Here is a 12,903-nt window from a genome sequence, read left to right as displayed (position 1 = left end):
TTCCGACAAGTCCCCTGCTCCCACCCCACCCCAGCCGTCATTCTAAATTTCCTGGGGATCTGAATTCAGGGGACGCAGTGGCAATGGTGGCGGTGCACTTGAGGGTGGGTGGGGGAAAGAGGGGGTGCGGCCAGCGAGAAGGGGAGAGAAAGCAGAACTGAACAAACTCAAGGCCCGGGGCGGGAGTGGGAGGGGTGGAGGGTGTTGCAGACCTTCCCGGGTAACCAGAGAAGGGTAAACTCCAGCCGCAGGGAGGAGAGGACCAAGCTGAGTGACAGGGCGGTGCGCGCTGGGGCTCAGCGCAGAAACAGGCGGAGGGGGTTGCCTGCGCTTGTGCGTGAGGCGAGGGGTGGAGGCAGGCACTCCCGCCGCACAAACCGCTGGAGTTGGGGGGCGAGCGCGTTGGTGACGCGGGGCCCTCACGTGACCTGGAGCTGCAGAGCGACGCAGCCTTCGGTGCAGTCGTCACTCCCGTCTGGGTACCGGCTCCCCGCGGTCCTGCGCCTGGCGGGCTGGCATCGGGCCCGAGGAAAGCGGAGCAGGTAAGGGCTCCGGGGCCGCGCGCCGAGGCCAGGTAGGCAGCTGTCGGCCTACCCCGGAGGCCGGCGCAGGGGGTCGGCGCAGCGGGTCCCGGCCAGCTTTCTCCACACCCAGCATTCTTGCGCACATCAGTAGTGGCCCCCTGGGGTGGGGGTGCTGGGGCGGCCGTTGGGGGGGGCAGCAGAGCAACTAAGAGTGACTGGAAATCACCCCCAAGTTCCTACAGGAAAATGGTGAACCTCCGGGGCAGGATGGGGGGGGGCTAGGTGTGAGGGCGGGAATGCAGATGGGGGGCGGCCGGGGGGGCCGGGACCCGGAAAGGACCAGGTGGTGGCCGGTCGGCGCCAAGCGCTTCGCAACAGTCTCCGCTCCCTCCACGCCGGCCCTCTGCAGGTCTGCGGGTGTAGGTGTCAAGTGTCGTGGCGGCGCACTCACGGCGAGAATCGGGAGAAGGAGGAGACAGCAAGGATAGGCCCAGGTCGGTGCGGGGGACAGTGGAGGGGGGGCGGGTGCAGAGCCCAGTTTGAGACCCCCCCCCATCTACCTCATCCACCCCATTCCCCTGCCCCCCAGTCCTCCATTTTGGTGCCTGCGGAGCTCGGGGAAAGAATCCTGGGAAAGGAAAAATGGTGGGCTTCGGGGGAGGGAGGGAAAAAGAGAGAGCTGGAGGGAGGGGCTCGATTCGGAGGCCCCCTAGAGGACGCCTGAAGCTCCTAAGGTGGGAAAAAAAATAAAATTTACAAAACCTTAGATATCAGAGCTCTGAATCCTTCTGGTCAGTGCACCAAGCATTCAGTCTCTCTCCTTGCCTTTGTCTTACTTGTGTTCAAAGAAAAACAACCAGGAAAAAAAAAATCTCATGGCAAATATCCACCAGGAAAACGAAGAAATGGAGCAGCCCATGCAGAATGGAGAGGAAGACCGCCCTTTGGGAGGGGGAGAAGGCCACCAACCTGCAGGAAATAATAGACGGGGACAGGCTCGCCGACTTGCTCCAAATTTCCGATGGGCCATACCCAATAGGCAGGTCAATGATGGGATGGGTGGAGATGGAGATGATATGGAAATGTTCATGGAGGAGATGAGAGAAATCAGGAGAAAACTTAGGGAGCTGCAGTTGAGGAATTGTCTGCGTATCCTGATGGGGGAGCTCTCTAATCACCATGACCATCATGATGAATTTTGCCTTATGCCTTGACTCCTGCCATTTTCCATGAGATTAATACTGTGATTCAACACTGTTTTCTTTTTCCTTGCATTTTCCTGATATACCTTTACTGATTCGTTTGCTGTGAACCTTATGTAATTTTCATGTGTCAGGTGGGTTCTGTGTTACCAGATTCCAATTGAAGATTGCCTTGGCACCCAGTCTAAGTTTCTGTCAACAGTAGAGTCACCCAGTTGCATGAAAAAGTGTAAAGTTAATAAAGCAATTAAAAAGCAACCTATACATTTATTATTGTCTCATTTAAAAGCGTATGTATATATTATATGACCCCCCCAATCAGAAATAAGATGTCTCAGGGTGTTGAGTACCATTTCTCTGTAGTTGGATAATATGTGACTTTTTTCTTCTTCTTATCTGGAGTTTTAGAAGCAAAAACAATTTTTCAAGGAGTCCAAATATAGTACAGGTATATAATACTGGTTCAACAAACTTTAAGAGTGAACTTTAAGAATTTTCCAGTTTTGGGGCGCCTGGGTGGCTCAGATGGTTACGCGTCTGCCTTCGGCTCAGGTCATGATTCCAGGGTCCTGGGATCGAGTCCCACATCGGGCTCCCTGCTCCGTGGGAAGCCTGCTTCTCCCTCTGCCTCTCTCTCTCTATCTCTCATGAATAAATAATTAAAATCTTTAAAAAAAAAAAAAAAGAATTTTCCAGTTTTAAGTGGAAGAATAAACCCTCCCTTTATTACAGATACATTCCTTTTATTTATTTTTATTTTGTTTTTTAAAGATTTTATTTATTTTTACAGAGAGAGAGAACAAGCAGGGGGAGCAGCAGAGGGAGAGGGAGAAGCAGGCTCCCTGCCGAGCAGGGAACCCAATGCTGGACTCCATCCCAGAAACCTGGGATCATGACCTGAGTCGAAGGCAGATGCTTAACCGACTAAGCCACCCAGGTGCCCCGAGATACATACCTTTAAAATTTTTTTTTTTTAAGATTTTATTTATTTGCGAGAGAGAGAATGAGAGAGAGCATGAGAGGGAGGAGGGTCAGAGGGAGAAGCAGACTCCCTGCCGAGCAGGGAGCCTGACGTGGGACTCGATCCCGGGACTCCGGGATCATGACCTGAGCCGAAGGCAGTCGCCCAACCAACTGAGCCACCCAGGCGCCCTGATACATACCTTTTAAAAGTCAATTTTCTTGGGGCGCCTGGGTGGCTCAGTCGTTAAACGTCTGCCTTCGGTTCGGGTCCATCCCAGGGTCCTGGGATCGAGTGCCGTATCGGGCTCCCTGCTCAGGGGGAAGCCTGCTTCTCCCTCTCCCACTCCCCCTGCTTGTGTTCTCTCTCTCTCTCTGTCAAATAAATAAATAAAAAATCTTTAAAAAAAAGTCAATTTTCTTTTCTGTGAAATGGGGAATAATCCTTACCTTACAGGGCAGCTGAGTGGAATAGATGAGGTGTGGAACTGTGTTGGGCTGCCTACTATGCAACTCCATCAGGTACTTGGGAAGGACTAAAGGGAGTTTTCACCTATGTTTACATTTTGTCCAAAGGGCAAAAATAGTTGGCTCCCACCTTGTCATTTCTTTGATATTTGCAGTACTTCTCCCCTGATCTAGTACCATGTCAGCTAGGCATACTTAACCTTCTTCTGGGTTCTGATTCTGTTTTCATTGCTGATGTGAGTCCTCAAGGTAGCAAAAACCCACTGATTTCTCTTGAGTCCCTGGTGAGGTAAACCCTGCTCCTTTGACTACTGTCTGGAGACTGTCTTTCTCCCCCCTTTAAAGTTATATTTATCCAAGTGAGTACCACTCCCACAGTTCTTGGTCTTTTGTTGGTTCTAACAAAATAGCCCTTTTTGGTATTATTTTTGTGCTCCTCTTCGGAGAATTCAGACTTCAGTGCGCTGGGGCCTAGCTCAGGAGATATATCTAGATGTCTCACCATGGTGTGTCTAGAATTCCACTACTTCAAACCTCCCAAACACAAACAGGCTGAAAGCTTTGTTTTGCCTGTGTTTTTACCCTTTGGGGGGATTTTCTCAAAAGAGAGTCTGGGCAGGCTTACCCAACCAGTTTAACAGACTTACCTAGAAGATGTCCAAATTACATTAGGGAGACACATTTTAAAGCTGAAACACTCCCATTTTTATCCCTTCCACACCTGAAACATGAAATTGCTTTGTAAGTTCTTAAAAACTATATTATATGTTAAAAAAAAAGAAAATAGCTGAGGGGAAGAATGAAGGGGGGAAATCGGAGGGGGAGACCAACCATGAGAGACTATGGACTCTGAAAAAGAAACTGAGGGTTCTAGAGGGGAGGGGGGTGGGAGTATGGGTTAGCCTGGTGATGGGTATTAAAGAGGGCACGTTCTGCATGGAGCACTGGGTGTTATACGCAAACAATGAATCATGGAACACTACATCAAAAACTAATGATGTAATGTATGGTGATTAACAACATAATAAAACTATATTAAATATTTGGCATTAAAATTTTTATCTGAGTGCATGCCCTTCTTATGACAATAATTTTGTCTTAATCATCTTGGAGCTCAGTTTCTAGTATAGTGCCTGACATAGCAGATACTTAATTATTCATTTTGATTGGTTAACTATAATGGAGTTAGGAGCCCAGCTTAATATTGTTCCTAACTGACTTGTCCTTAATCAAGTATACTGAGGCAAGTAACTACTTGGAAAGTACTACTTTTACTTTCCAGAGGAAATGGCAAGAAAAGTCTCTAACCCAAAATCTTTAATTTCTTCTTTTTTTAAAAGATTTTATTTATTTATTTTAGAGAGTGAGACCAAGCCAGGAGGAGAGGCAGAAGGGGAGAGAGAGAATCTCAGGCAGACTCCGCACTTAGCATGGAGCCTGATGCAGGGCTTGATCTCATGACCATGAGATCATGACCTGAGCTGAAACCAAGAGTTGGTCACTGAACTGACTGAGCCACCTAGGCACCCCCAAGATCTGTAATTTCTTTTAAAAACCTTTTATATACCAGCATTTATGTAAACACAGACCTCTTACTTGCGTCATAATTACCTAGGAAGAATGTTAAAAATGCTGACACTTGGGTGCTCTTCCCACTTTCAACCCCCATTATCACCTCTTGAATCACCTGATCAGGAACTACTGTTTTGACAGTTCCTCAGGTGATTCTGATGCATCTGAGTTATGACAACATAGGCATAGAGAAACACTAGCAGTGATTACAGCATTTTACAGTGTGATCTAAATTACCTTGCTTATTGATAATACAATGAATATACCTTTCCAAAATTAGATTGCATTAAACAATCAATATATATCTATAAACTAGTACTGCTTTTTATCTTTCAAAATATCCTATTAAATTAATGCATTATCATGAATCTCTTATTAACAAGTATATAATAATTGTGTTATTAAATAAGCTAAGCATTATCATTTCTTTTTTTAAAAGATTTTATTTATTTGACAGAGACACAGCGAGAGAGGGAACACAAGCAGAGGGAGAGGGAGAAGCAGGCTTCCCGCCGAGCAGGGAGTCTGATGTGGGGCTCAATGTGGGGCTCGATCCCAGGACTCTGGGACCATGACCTGAGCCAAAGGCAGACGCTTAATGACTGAGCCACCCAGGTGCCCCAGCATTATCATTTCTATGCAAGCGTATGCCCTTTTACACCAATGATTTTGTTTTAATCACCCTGGAGCTCAGTTTTTTGTATAGTGCTTGATATAGTAAATATTTATTTTATTTTATTTATTATTTTTTAAAAGATTTTATTTATTTGAGAGTGAGAGAGAGAGCTCGTGAGCACGGGGTGGAGGGGCAGGGGGAGAGGGAGAAGCAGATTCCCCGCTGAGCAGGGAGCCCCATGCAGGGCTCCATCCCAGGACCCCAGGATCATGACCTGAGATAAAGGCAGATGCTTAACCAACTGAGCCACCCAGGTGCCCCACAGCTTCTTGAACATATGCAATTCAGTTATAATAACTCTTTTAATGTCCTTGTCTAATTTTACCATCTTTTTCATATCTCGGTCAGTTTTGATTGATTTTTCTCCTCATGGTGGGTTAGATTTTCCGGCTTCTTTGCAGGCCTGGGAATTGTTTGGATGTCAGACATTGTTAATTTTAACTTTTGAGTGCTAGATATTTTTGGATCCCTGTAAATATATTGGTTTTTATTCTGGGACAGAGTTAAATTACATGTGAACAGTTTGATATTTTAGGTTCTTGATTTTAATCTTCGTAAGGCTGGACCAGAGTAGTGTTGAGGGTTAATTGTACTCCACTAATGAGGAAAAATCCTTCTGAGTACTCTATCTGATGTCCCATGAATTATGAAGTCTTCAAGTCTGGCTATTAGGAACATATAGTGTTCCTAAACATGTGTGAACTTAAATTGTTCCCTTTAATCTTTTGGGGGTGGTTCTTTTCTTGGTGTGGGGTAGTTTTCTCACAGGCATTTAATGATCAGTACTCAGATAATTACTCAGACGAGATTGGGTATGCTCAGGGTTGTATGGTCCTAGACTACTCAGATAGTTATTCAAAGAGGACGCTGAGCAGATCATCGAAATTCTTTCTCTGTGAGCTCTTTTCTTTTTGATACTCTGCCCTGCAAACTCTAGCAGCCTTGACCTCCCTAGTTCCTAGTTTCTTATCTTGATCTATGGAATACCACTGGGCTACCCCTGGATTCCCACTCCTTGCACTGTGGCCTGAAAACTTTCTCTGGGAAGTAGGCTGGGGCAATCATAAGAATAACCTCATTTGTTCCCAGTCTCTCAGGGATCACAGATCTCGCTGCCCAATGTCCACTCTTTTGAGAAGAGTTGGTTCATAAATTTTATCCAGTTTTATAGTTGCTTCAGATTGGAAGGTAATTCCAGTCTCTGTTACTCTGTCCTATTCAGGAGTAGAAATACTGGTATGTCTTGAATAAATGTTTAATGTGGCCATTATGACTCTGGAGATCCTCATCCCCCAACCCAGTTCTACCCTTGACTAAAGAATTTCATTCTTTTCATTCATGTCACTTCTCTAGAGGCAAAGACTTGCATTTCTCAAGGAGTGTAGCAGGGGCAGGATGACACAACAATTTAAAACATGAACAAAAATTTTGCATCATATTGTAAAAGAAAATTTGCATCAGATACTTGTTAAAAAACAGCAACGAAGACTTAAGATTATTGCAATAGGGATCAAGACTATTGCCTAGAGGGGAGAGATTGAACTCAATTCCAATTTTAGTATATGTGCTGCCGAAGCGAGCACTTGAACTCAGTTCCAAATACAAGGACAGCTGGGAACTTACGGCCAGTGGGAAGGGTGAGAGAGAGGATGGAAAATTATGAAGAATAGTTTGATTAAGTATCAAGGTGGGGAAACAGCAACTTGATTAGATATCAAGCTTAATTGGATATTAAGGTTGTGGGGGGGGGATTCTTGATCACTTGGCTAACCAGAATTCCTTGTTAAAACAGCTTTGCAGACCAAGACCAGGACCAAGGACAAGACCTAGTAGAAAGAAGGCTCAGAGGAGTCCGACTAAAGTTTTGGTCTAGGGGGGAATCCTTGTCAGAATGTACCAGTGATTTTTGAAGCATGGCACACAGACTTCTTGCTTTAGAATTTCCTCTTTTGCTAACAATGCAGACATAGGCACCTCTTCCCCAGATTCCATGAATCAAACATACTTCCAGCTGGGCCCCCAAATATGCATTATTATCATGCTCCCCTGAAAAATTCTAAAGCACAATAAGAGACTGAAGAACCACTAGTAATGGAGTAGAAATAAAATTATGCTGATACAAACATGCCTAGAAAAAGAATGCAAAGAAATACATAAAAATGTCAGAGATCCTAGCAATGTGTATATAACATGACCTAAATTGTCTTTTTTTTTTTTTTTTAAGATTTTATTTATTTGACAGAGAGAAACACAGCGAGAGAGGGAACACAAGCAGGGGGAATGGGAGAGGGAGAAGCAGGCTTCCGTCTGAGCAGGGAGCCCGATTTGGGGCTCGATCCCAGGACCCTAAGATCATGACCCAAGCTGAAGGCAGACGTTTAACGACTGAGCCACCCAGGCGCCCCAAAATTGTCTTATTCTATATTAGGCTCTGTTTTTAAAAATCTTTCAACATTTCTCACATGGGGATACATCATAAAATAGATGTGTAGATTTTATGTGATGGTTTTATTTTTATCTTAAAAAAGTATTTGAATCAATGGTGTATGTTACAGATCTTGTAATCTAATAATCAAGAAAGTAAGGTGTGTAAATATATATGGGAACAGAAAATATATTTGAAATGTTTCTAAGTTCAAGGAAAATGAAAAACTCAAAGATCCAAGAAGCCCTCTGAAACTACGTAGGAAAACACAAATAAAAATAAGACCACACCAAAGCATATAATGACAAAATATCTGAAAACTAGTAATAAAGAGAAAATCTTAAAAGAAGCTGGAGAAATATGTCATAACATGTAAAGGAAAACAAAGATAAAAATCACCATATGTGGATTACTTATCAGAAACACTGCCAGTGGGACACCTGGGTGGCTCAGTCAGTTAAGCATCTGCCTTTGCCTCAGGTCACAATCCCAGGGTCCTGGGATCAAGTCCCACATTGGGCTCCTTATTTGGCAGGGAGCCTGCTTCTCCCTCTGCCTGCCGCTCCCCCTGCTTGTGCTCTCTCTTTGTCTCTCTCTCTGACAAATAAATAAAATCTTAAAAAAAAGTACAATAGAAAGCCAGAGTACAATGGAAAGATATTTGAAGTGCTAAAAACACAAACTGTCAAACTAGAATTAGATATTCTGTGTAAATATCCTTCAAAATAATGACCAAATACTTCAGTATTCAACAAAGCTTTAAAACAGTTTGTTGCCTGTAGACCAGCAATATAAGAAATATTTTTTAAAATGTACTTAAGACTGAAGGAAAATAATGCCAAAACCTTGAATATGTGCAAAGGACTAAAGAGCACCAAATATATATGTAAATATATTTTTCTCTATTTTCAATATTTTCATTTTATTTTTCTTAAGATTTTATTTATTTATTTGTCAGAGTGAGAGAGACAAAGCAGAAGCAGGGGGAGCGGCCAGCAGAGGGAGAAGCAGGCTACCCGCTGAGCAAGGAGCCTGACGTGGGACTCGATTCCAGGACCCTGGGATTATGACCTGAGCTGAAGGCGGACGTTTAACCAACTGTGCCACCCAGGTGTCCTTCTATTTTCAGTATTTTTAAAGATTATTTTAAAAACTAAAATAATATAAATACAGTGTAGAATTGATATATATTCCAGTAAAATATATGACAAAAATAATTCAATAAAGGAGAAGAAAACAGAATATGATTATTATAAGATTCTTTTTTTTTTTTAAAGATTTTATTTATTTATTTGAGAGAGAGAATGAGAGAGAGAGAGCATGAGAGGGGGGAGGGTCAGAGGGAGAAGCAGACTCCCTGCCGAGCAGGGAGCCCGATGCAGGACTTGATCCTGGGACTCCAGGATCATGACCTGAGCCGAAGGCAGTTGCTTAACCAACTGAGCCACCCAGGCGCCCCTATTATAAGATTCTTAACATTTATAAATGAAGTGCTAAATTATTATTTGGAAGTAGATAGTAATATGTTAGAAATACAGTATGTAAACACCAGAGAAACTAGTAAAAATAAAACTGTAGTAACAAGCCAAAAGAGGAGATAACATACTAAAAATGTTTAAATAATTCAAGTGAAGGCAGGAAAAGAGGAAAAATGTGAAAAAGAGACACAATCAAATAGAAAAAAAGAGCAAAATGGTAAAATTGAACCAAATTCTTTTGAAAATTGCATTAAACATAAAGCATCATGAACACTCCAATTAAAAGACTAGATTGTCTGACCAGATAAAAAGCAAGACCCAAATATATGCTCTCTACAAGAAATGGAATTTAAATATAAAGACACATATAGGCTAAACTCAAAGGATAGAAAAGTATATTCCAAGGAAAACACTAATCATAAGAAAGGCAGAGTGTTTATACTCATATTAGACAAAGTATACTTCAGAACAAGAAATATTACTACAGAAAAACAAGGACATTTTTATGACAGAAGAATTAATTTATCAGAAGTTCATAGATATCCTAGATATGTTGCACCCAGTAAATTGCTTCAAATGCTTAAAGCAAATCCTGACAACACTGAAAAGAAAAATAGACAAATCTGCAATTATGGTTGTAGATTTCAAGGCTCCTCTCTCAATAATTGTTAGAGCAAGTAGATAAAAAAAAAGGTAAGGATATAAATACCTGACCCTCACCCCTCTCATGCTCTCTCTCAAATAAATAAATAAAATCTTTAAAAAAAAAAAACCTCATAGAATCTACAATACAAAGAGTGAACCCTAATATAAACTATGGATTTTAGTTACTAATAATGTATTAGTATTGGTTCATCAGTTGTAACAAATGTACCATGCTAATGCAAGATGTTAATAATAGGGGAATCTTGGGGATGGGTAGGGTGTATATGGGTACTCTCTGTACTTTCAATTTACTATTTCTGTAAATCTAAAACTGCTCTAAAAAAAAATCTATCAATTAAAAAAAACCTGAACAACATTATCAACTTGACCTAATTGAAATTTGTAGAAGTATTCAGCCAACAACAGCAGAAAAAATATTATTTACAGTTGGAACATGGAACATTAAATAACATTCAAACACATTTTTTAAATAAACAAGTTTCAAAAATATAAGAGGATTAAAATCAGTGTGCGGTTACCGTTGGCAACGGAATTAATTTAACAATAAATAACAGAAAAATCTCAGAAAATCGTTTTATATTTGAAATTTAAACAACATGACTATAAATAATCTATGGATCAATGAAGACCTTACAAAAAGAATTATAAAATATTTTGAACAGAGTAATAAACTGAGAACATAGCATATAAAAATATGTGGGGTCTAGATGTGTACACACTAGGACCAAGTAGGGTTTATTCCTGAGATGCAAGGCTGATTCAACATTCAAAAAACAACCAATGTAATCCACAAAGTAAAAATATATTATTATTTCAATTGACACAGAAAAGCATTTGACAAAATTCAAACCATTTCATGATAAAAATTCTCAGTTAGGAATAGAGAAAACTTCCTCCACTTTATACAGAATACTGACAAATTGCATACAGATAAGACTGTATTTAATGGTAAAAGACCTAATGTTGTCTTCCTAAAATAGGCAGCAAGACAAGAGTGTTTGCTCTCTTCACTCTTATTCAACCTAGCGCCGGAAGTTCTAGCCATTGCAGGAAGGCAAGAAAATGAAATGAAAGGCATGCAAATTGGTAAAGAAGAAATGGAGGAAGAAAGCAAGCTGTCCCGGGGCACCTGGGTGGCTCAGTTGGGTGTCCGGTTTTGACTCAGGTCATGATCTCGGGGTTGTGGAATTGAGCCCCATGTCGGGCTCCATGCTGGGCATGGAGCCTGCTTAAGACTTTTTCTCTCCCCTGCCCTCTGTCCCTCCTTCCCCCCTCTCTACTTCTCTTAAAAATATATATATTATATATATTTACATAAAAAAGAAAGAAAACTGTCCCTATTTGCAGGTGACATGATTGCTTATGGAGGAAACCCGAAAGAACTTACATTTTGTTATCTTTTGTTGTTGTTATCCATTTATCATTTTATTTTTATTTTATTTTGTATTGACTTAAAATGTATTATTTGTTTCAGGGGTACAGGTCTGTAATTCATCAGTCTTACACAACACACAGTGCTCACCACAACACATACCCTCCCCAATGTCCATCACCCAGCCACCCCATCCCTCCCACCCCCCACCACTCCAGCAGCCCTCAGTTTGTTTCCTGAGATTAAGAGCCTCTTATGGTTTGTCTCCCTCTCTGGTTTCATCTTGTTTCATTTGTCCCTCCCTTCCCCTATGATCCTCTGCCTTGCTTCTTAAATTCCGCATATCAGTGAGCTCATATGATAATTATCTTTCTCTGATTGACTTATTTCGCTTAGCATTGTACCCTCTAGTTCCATCCACATCGTTGCAATAACTCCCACAAGAATTTGCAAAGGAATGTGTTCCAAAGAACATCTTAAAAAATAAAATAAAACAAATAAAAGAAAATATAAAACATTATTTGCTGATGTGTAAAGGATTCCTTTGCTCTATATAAATGTCATGAGGTTACTTACGAAATGCTAAGAAGCTTGACTGTGTTGAGTGTGCACCAGGCTACAGCCTCAAAGGAGTTCATGTTAAGCTAAGGGAAAGCTGGGGTAACCAGGGGAAATTATCCCATGTCTCCAAGTCATATGGCTAGGACGACAGAAGACTGTCACATTCTCTGTCCACCAGGGAATATCCTAGAGGTTGGGAGTGTATTTCTGGAGGTCATATGGTCTTGGTATGAGTCCTGTCCTTGCCACTTAAAATTAGCTGGTGCTGTGGACAAACCCTCCAGCCTCCATTTCCTCTTGGGTAAAGCAGGCATAAAAATGGTACCTACCTCATAGGCTTGTGGTGAGGATTAGATGATGCAAGAAGAGCACTTACCACATTCCCTGTCATACAGTAAAGAGTATTTACGGAAAAAGTTACTTACAACGCCTGTACAAACTGAGAAACTTTTAGGTAGATAATGACAAAAATACGCAGAGGCAGACACAAATAAACTTGCTGTTTCTTTATGTTTTCTGCTGTTATGTCAAATGGTGAGGAGATCCATGGTTTTGTGAACAAAAGTCAAAGCCAGCTGTTCGGTACCAAAAGGCGATGTTAGTGAACTACATGATCGTCTCCCCTTTCAGTGTGTTCTTTGTTCTTTTCTTCTGAGGGCTGCAGATGACAACTGAGTTTGAGAATCTTTCATCTTAAAGAGGCTGCATCTCCTGGAGTTAAGTTGCCCAAAGTTGTTTCCAAACGTGGAAGGCCATGCGTGACACTAAGGTGATGAGGAGCAGAAGAGAAAGAATTAGCTGCAATATGAAACAGTGATAGGGAATCATATCTGACCAATCACCCATTGTGATGGATGGATATTTCACTCAGAGGACGCTCTCTTCACTTTGCCAACATCAGGGAGTTCATCATTTTGTGTTGGAAGAGGAGCCTTCCCACAGCCACGAGCCCTTCAGGTTGTTGTCCTCTCTTCACTCAGTCTAAATTCACAGTGATGG

At 41.8% G+C, this 12,903-nt stretch overlaps 1 protein-coding gene across 2 annotated transcripts; it reads left to right on the top strand.

Annotated features, from left to right (window-relative positions):
* The first annotated feature begins 260 nt into the window (after positions 1–260).
* BEX3 (brain expressed X-linked 3) lies at positions 261–1,984 on the top strand. 2 transcript variants are annotated; one of them, XM_006736598.3, is made up of 3 exons: positions 261–542; positions 934–1,018; positions 1,373–1,984. In XM_006736598.3, the coding sequence occupies exon 3, from the start codon at positions 1,400–1,402 to the stop codon at positions 1,736–1,738; it is 339 nt and encodes a 112-aa protein (XP_006736661.1). In that variant the 5' UTR covers positions 261–542; positions 934–1,018; positions 1,373–1,399; the 3' UTR covers positions 1,739–1,984. The 2 variants fall into 2 exon arrangements, with proteins under 2 accessions (XP_006736661.1, XP_006736663.1); XM_006736600.3 differs by having other exon boundaries at positions 263–542; positions 1,418–1,984.
* The last annotated feature ends 10,919 nt before the right edge of the window (positions 1,985–12,903 follow it).

This window comes from Leptonychotes weddellii, chromosome X, assembly GCF_054177405.1.
Source record: "Leptonychotes weddellii isolate Sample4059 chromosome X, ASM5417740v2, whole genome shotgun sequence".
In the NCBI taxonomy this organism is placed as follows: Eukaryota; Metazoa; Chordata; class Mammalia; order Carnivora; family Phocidae; genus Leptonychotes; species Leptonychotes weddellii.
Note: the sequence above shows the minus strand (reverse complement) of the source record. Positions and strands in the feature narration are given on the sequence as shown.

Bases quoted from the DNA above. Each gene is read 5' to 3' on its own strand.
- BEX3 (XM_006736598.3), top strand. From the start codon at position 1,400: ATGGCAAATATCCACCAGGAAAACGAAGAAATGGAGCAGCCCATGCAG.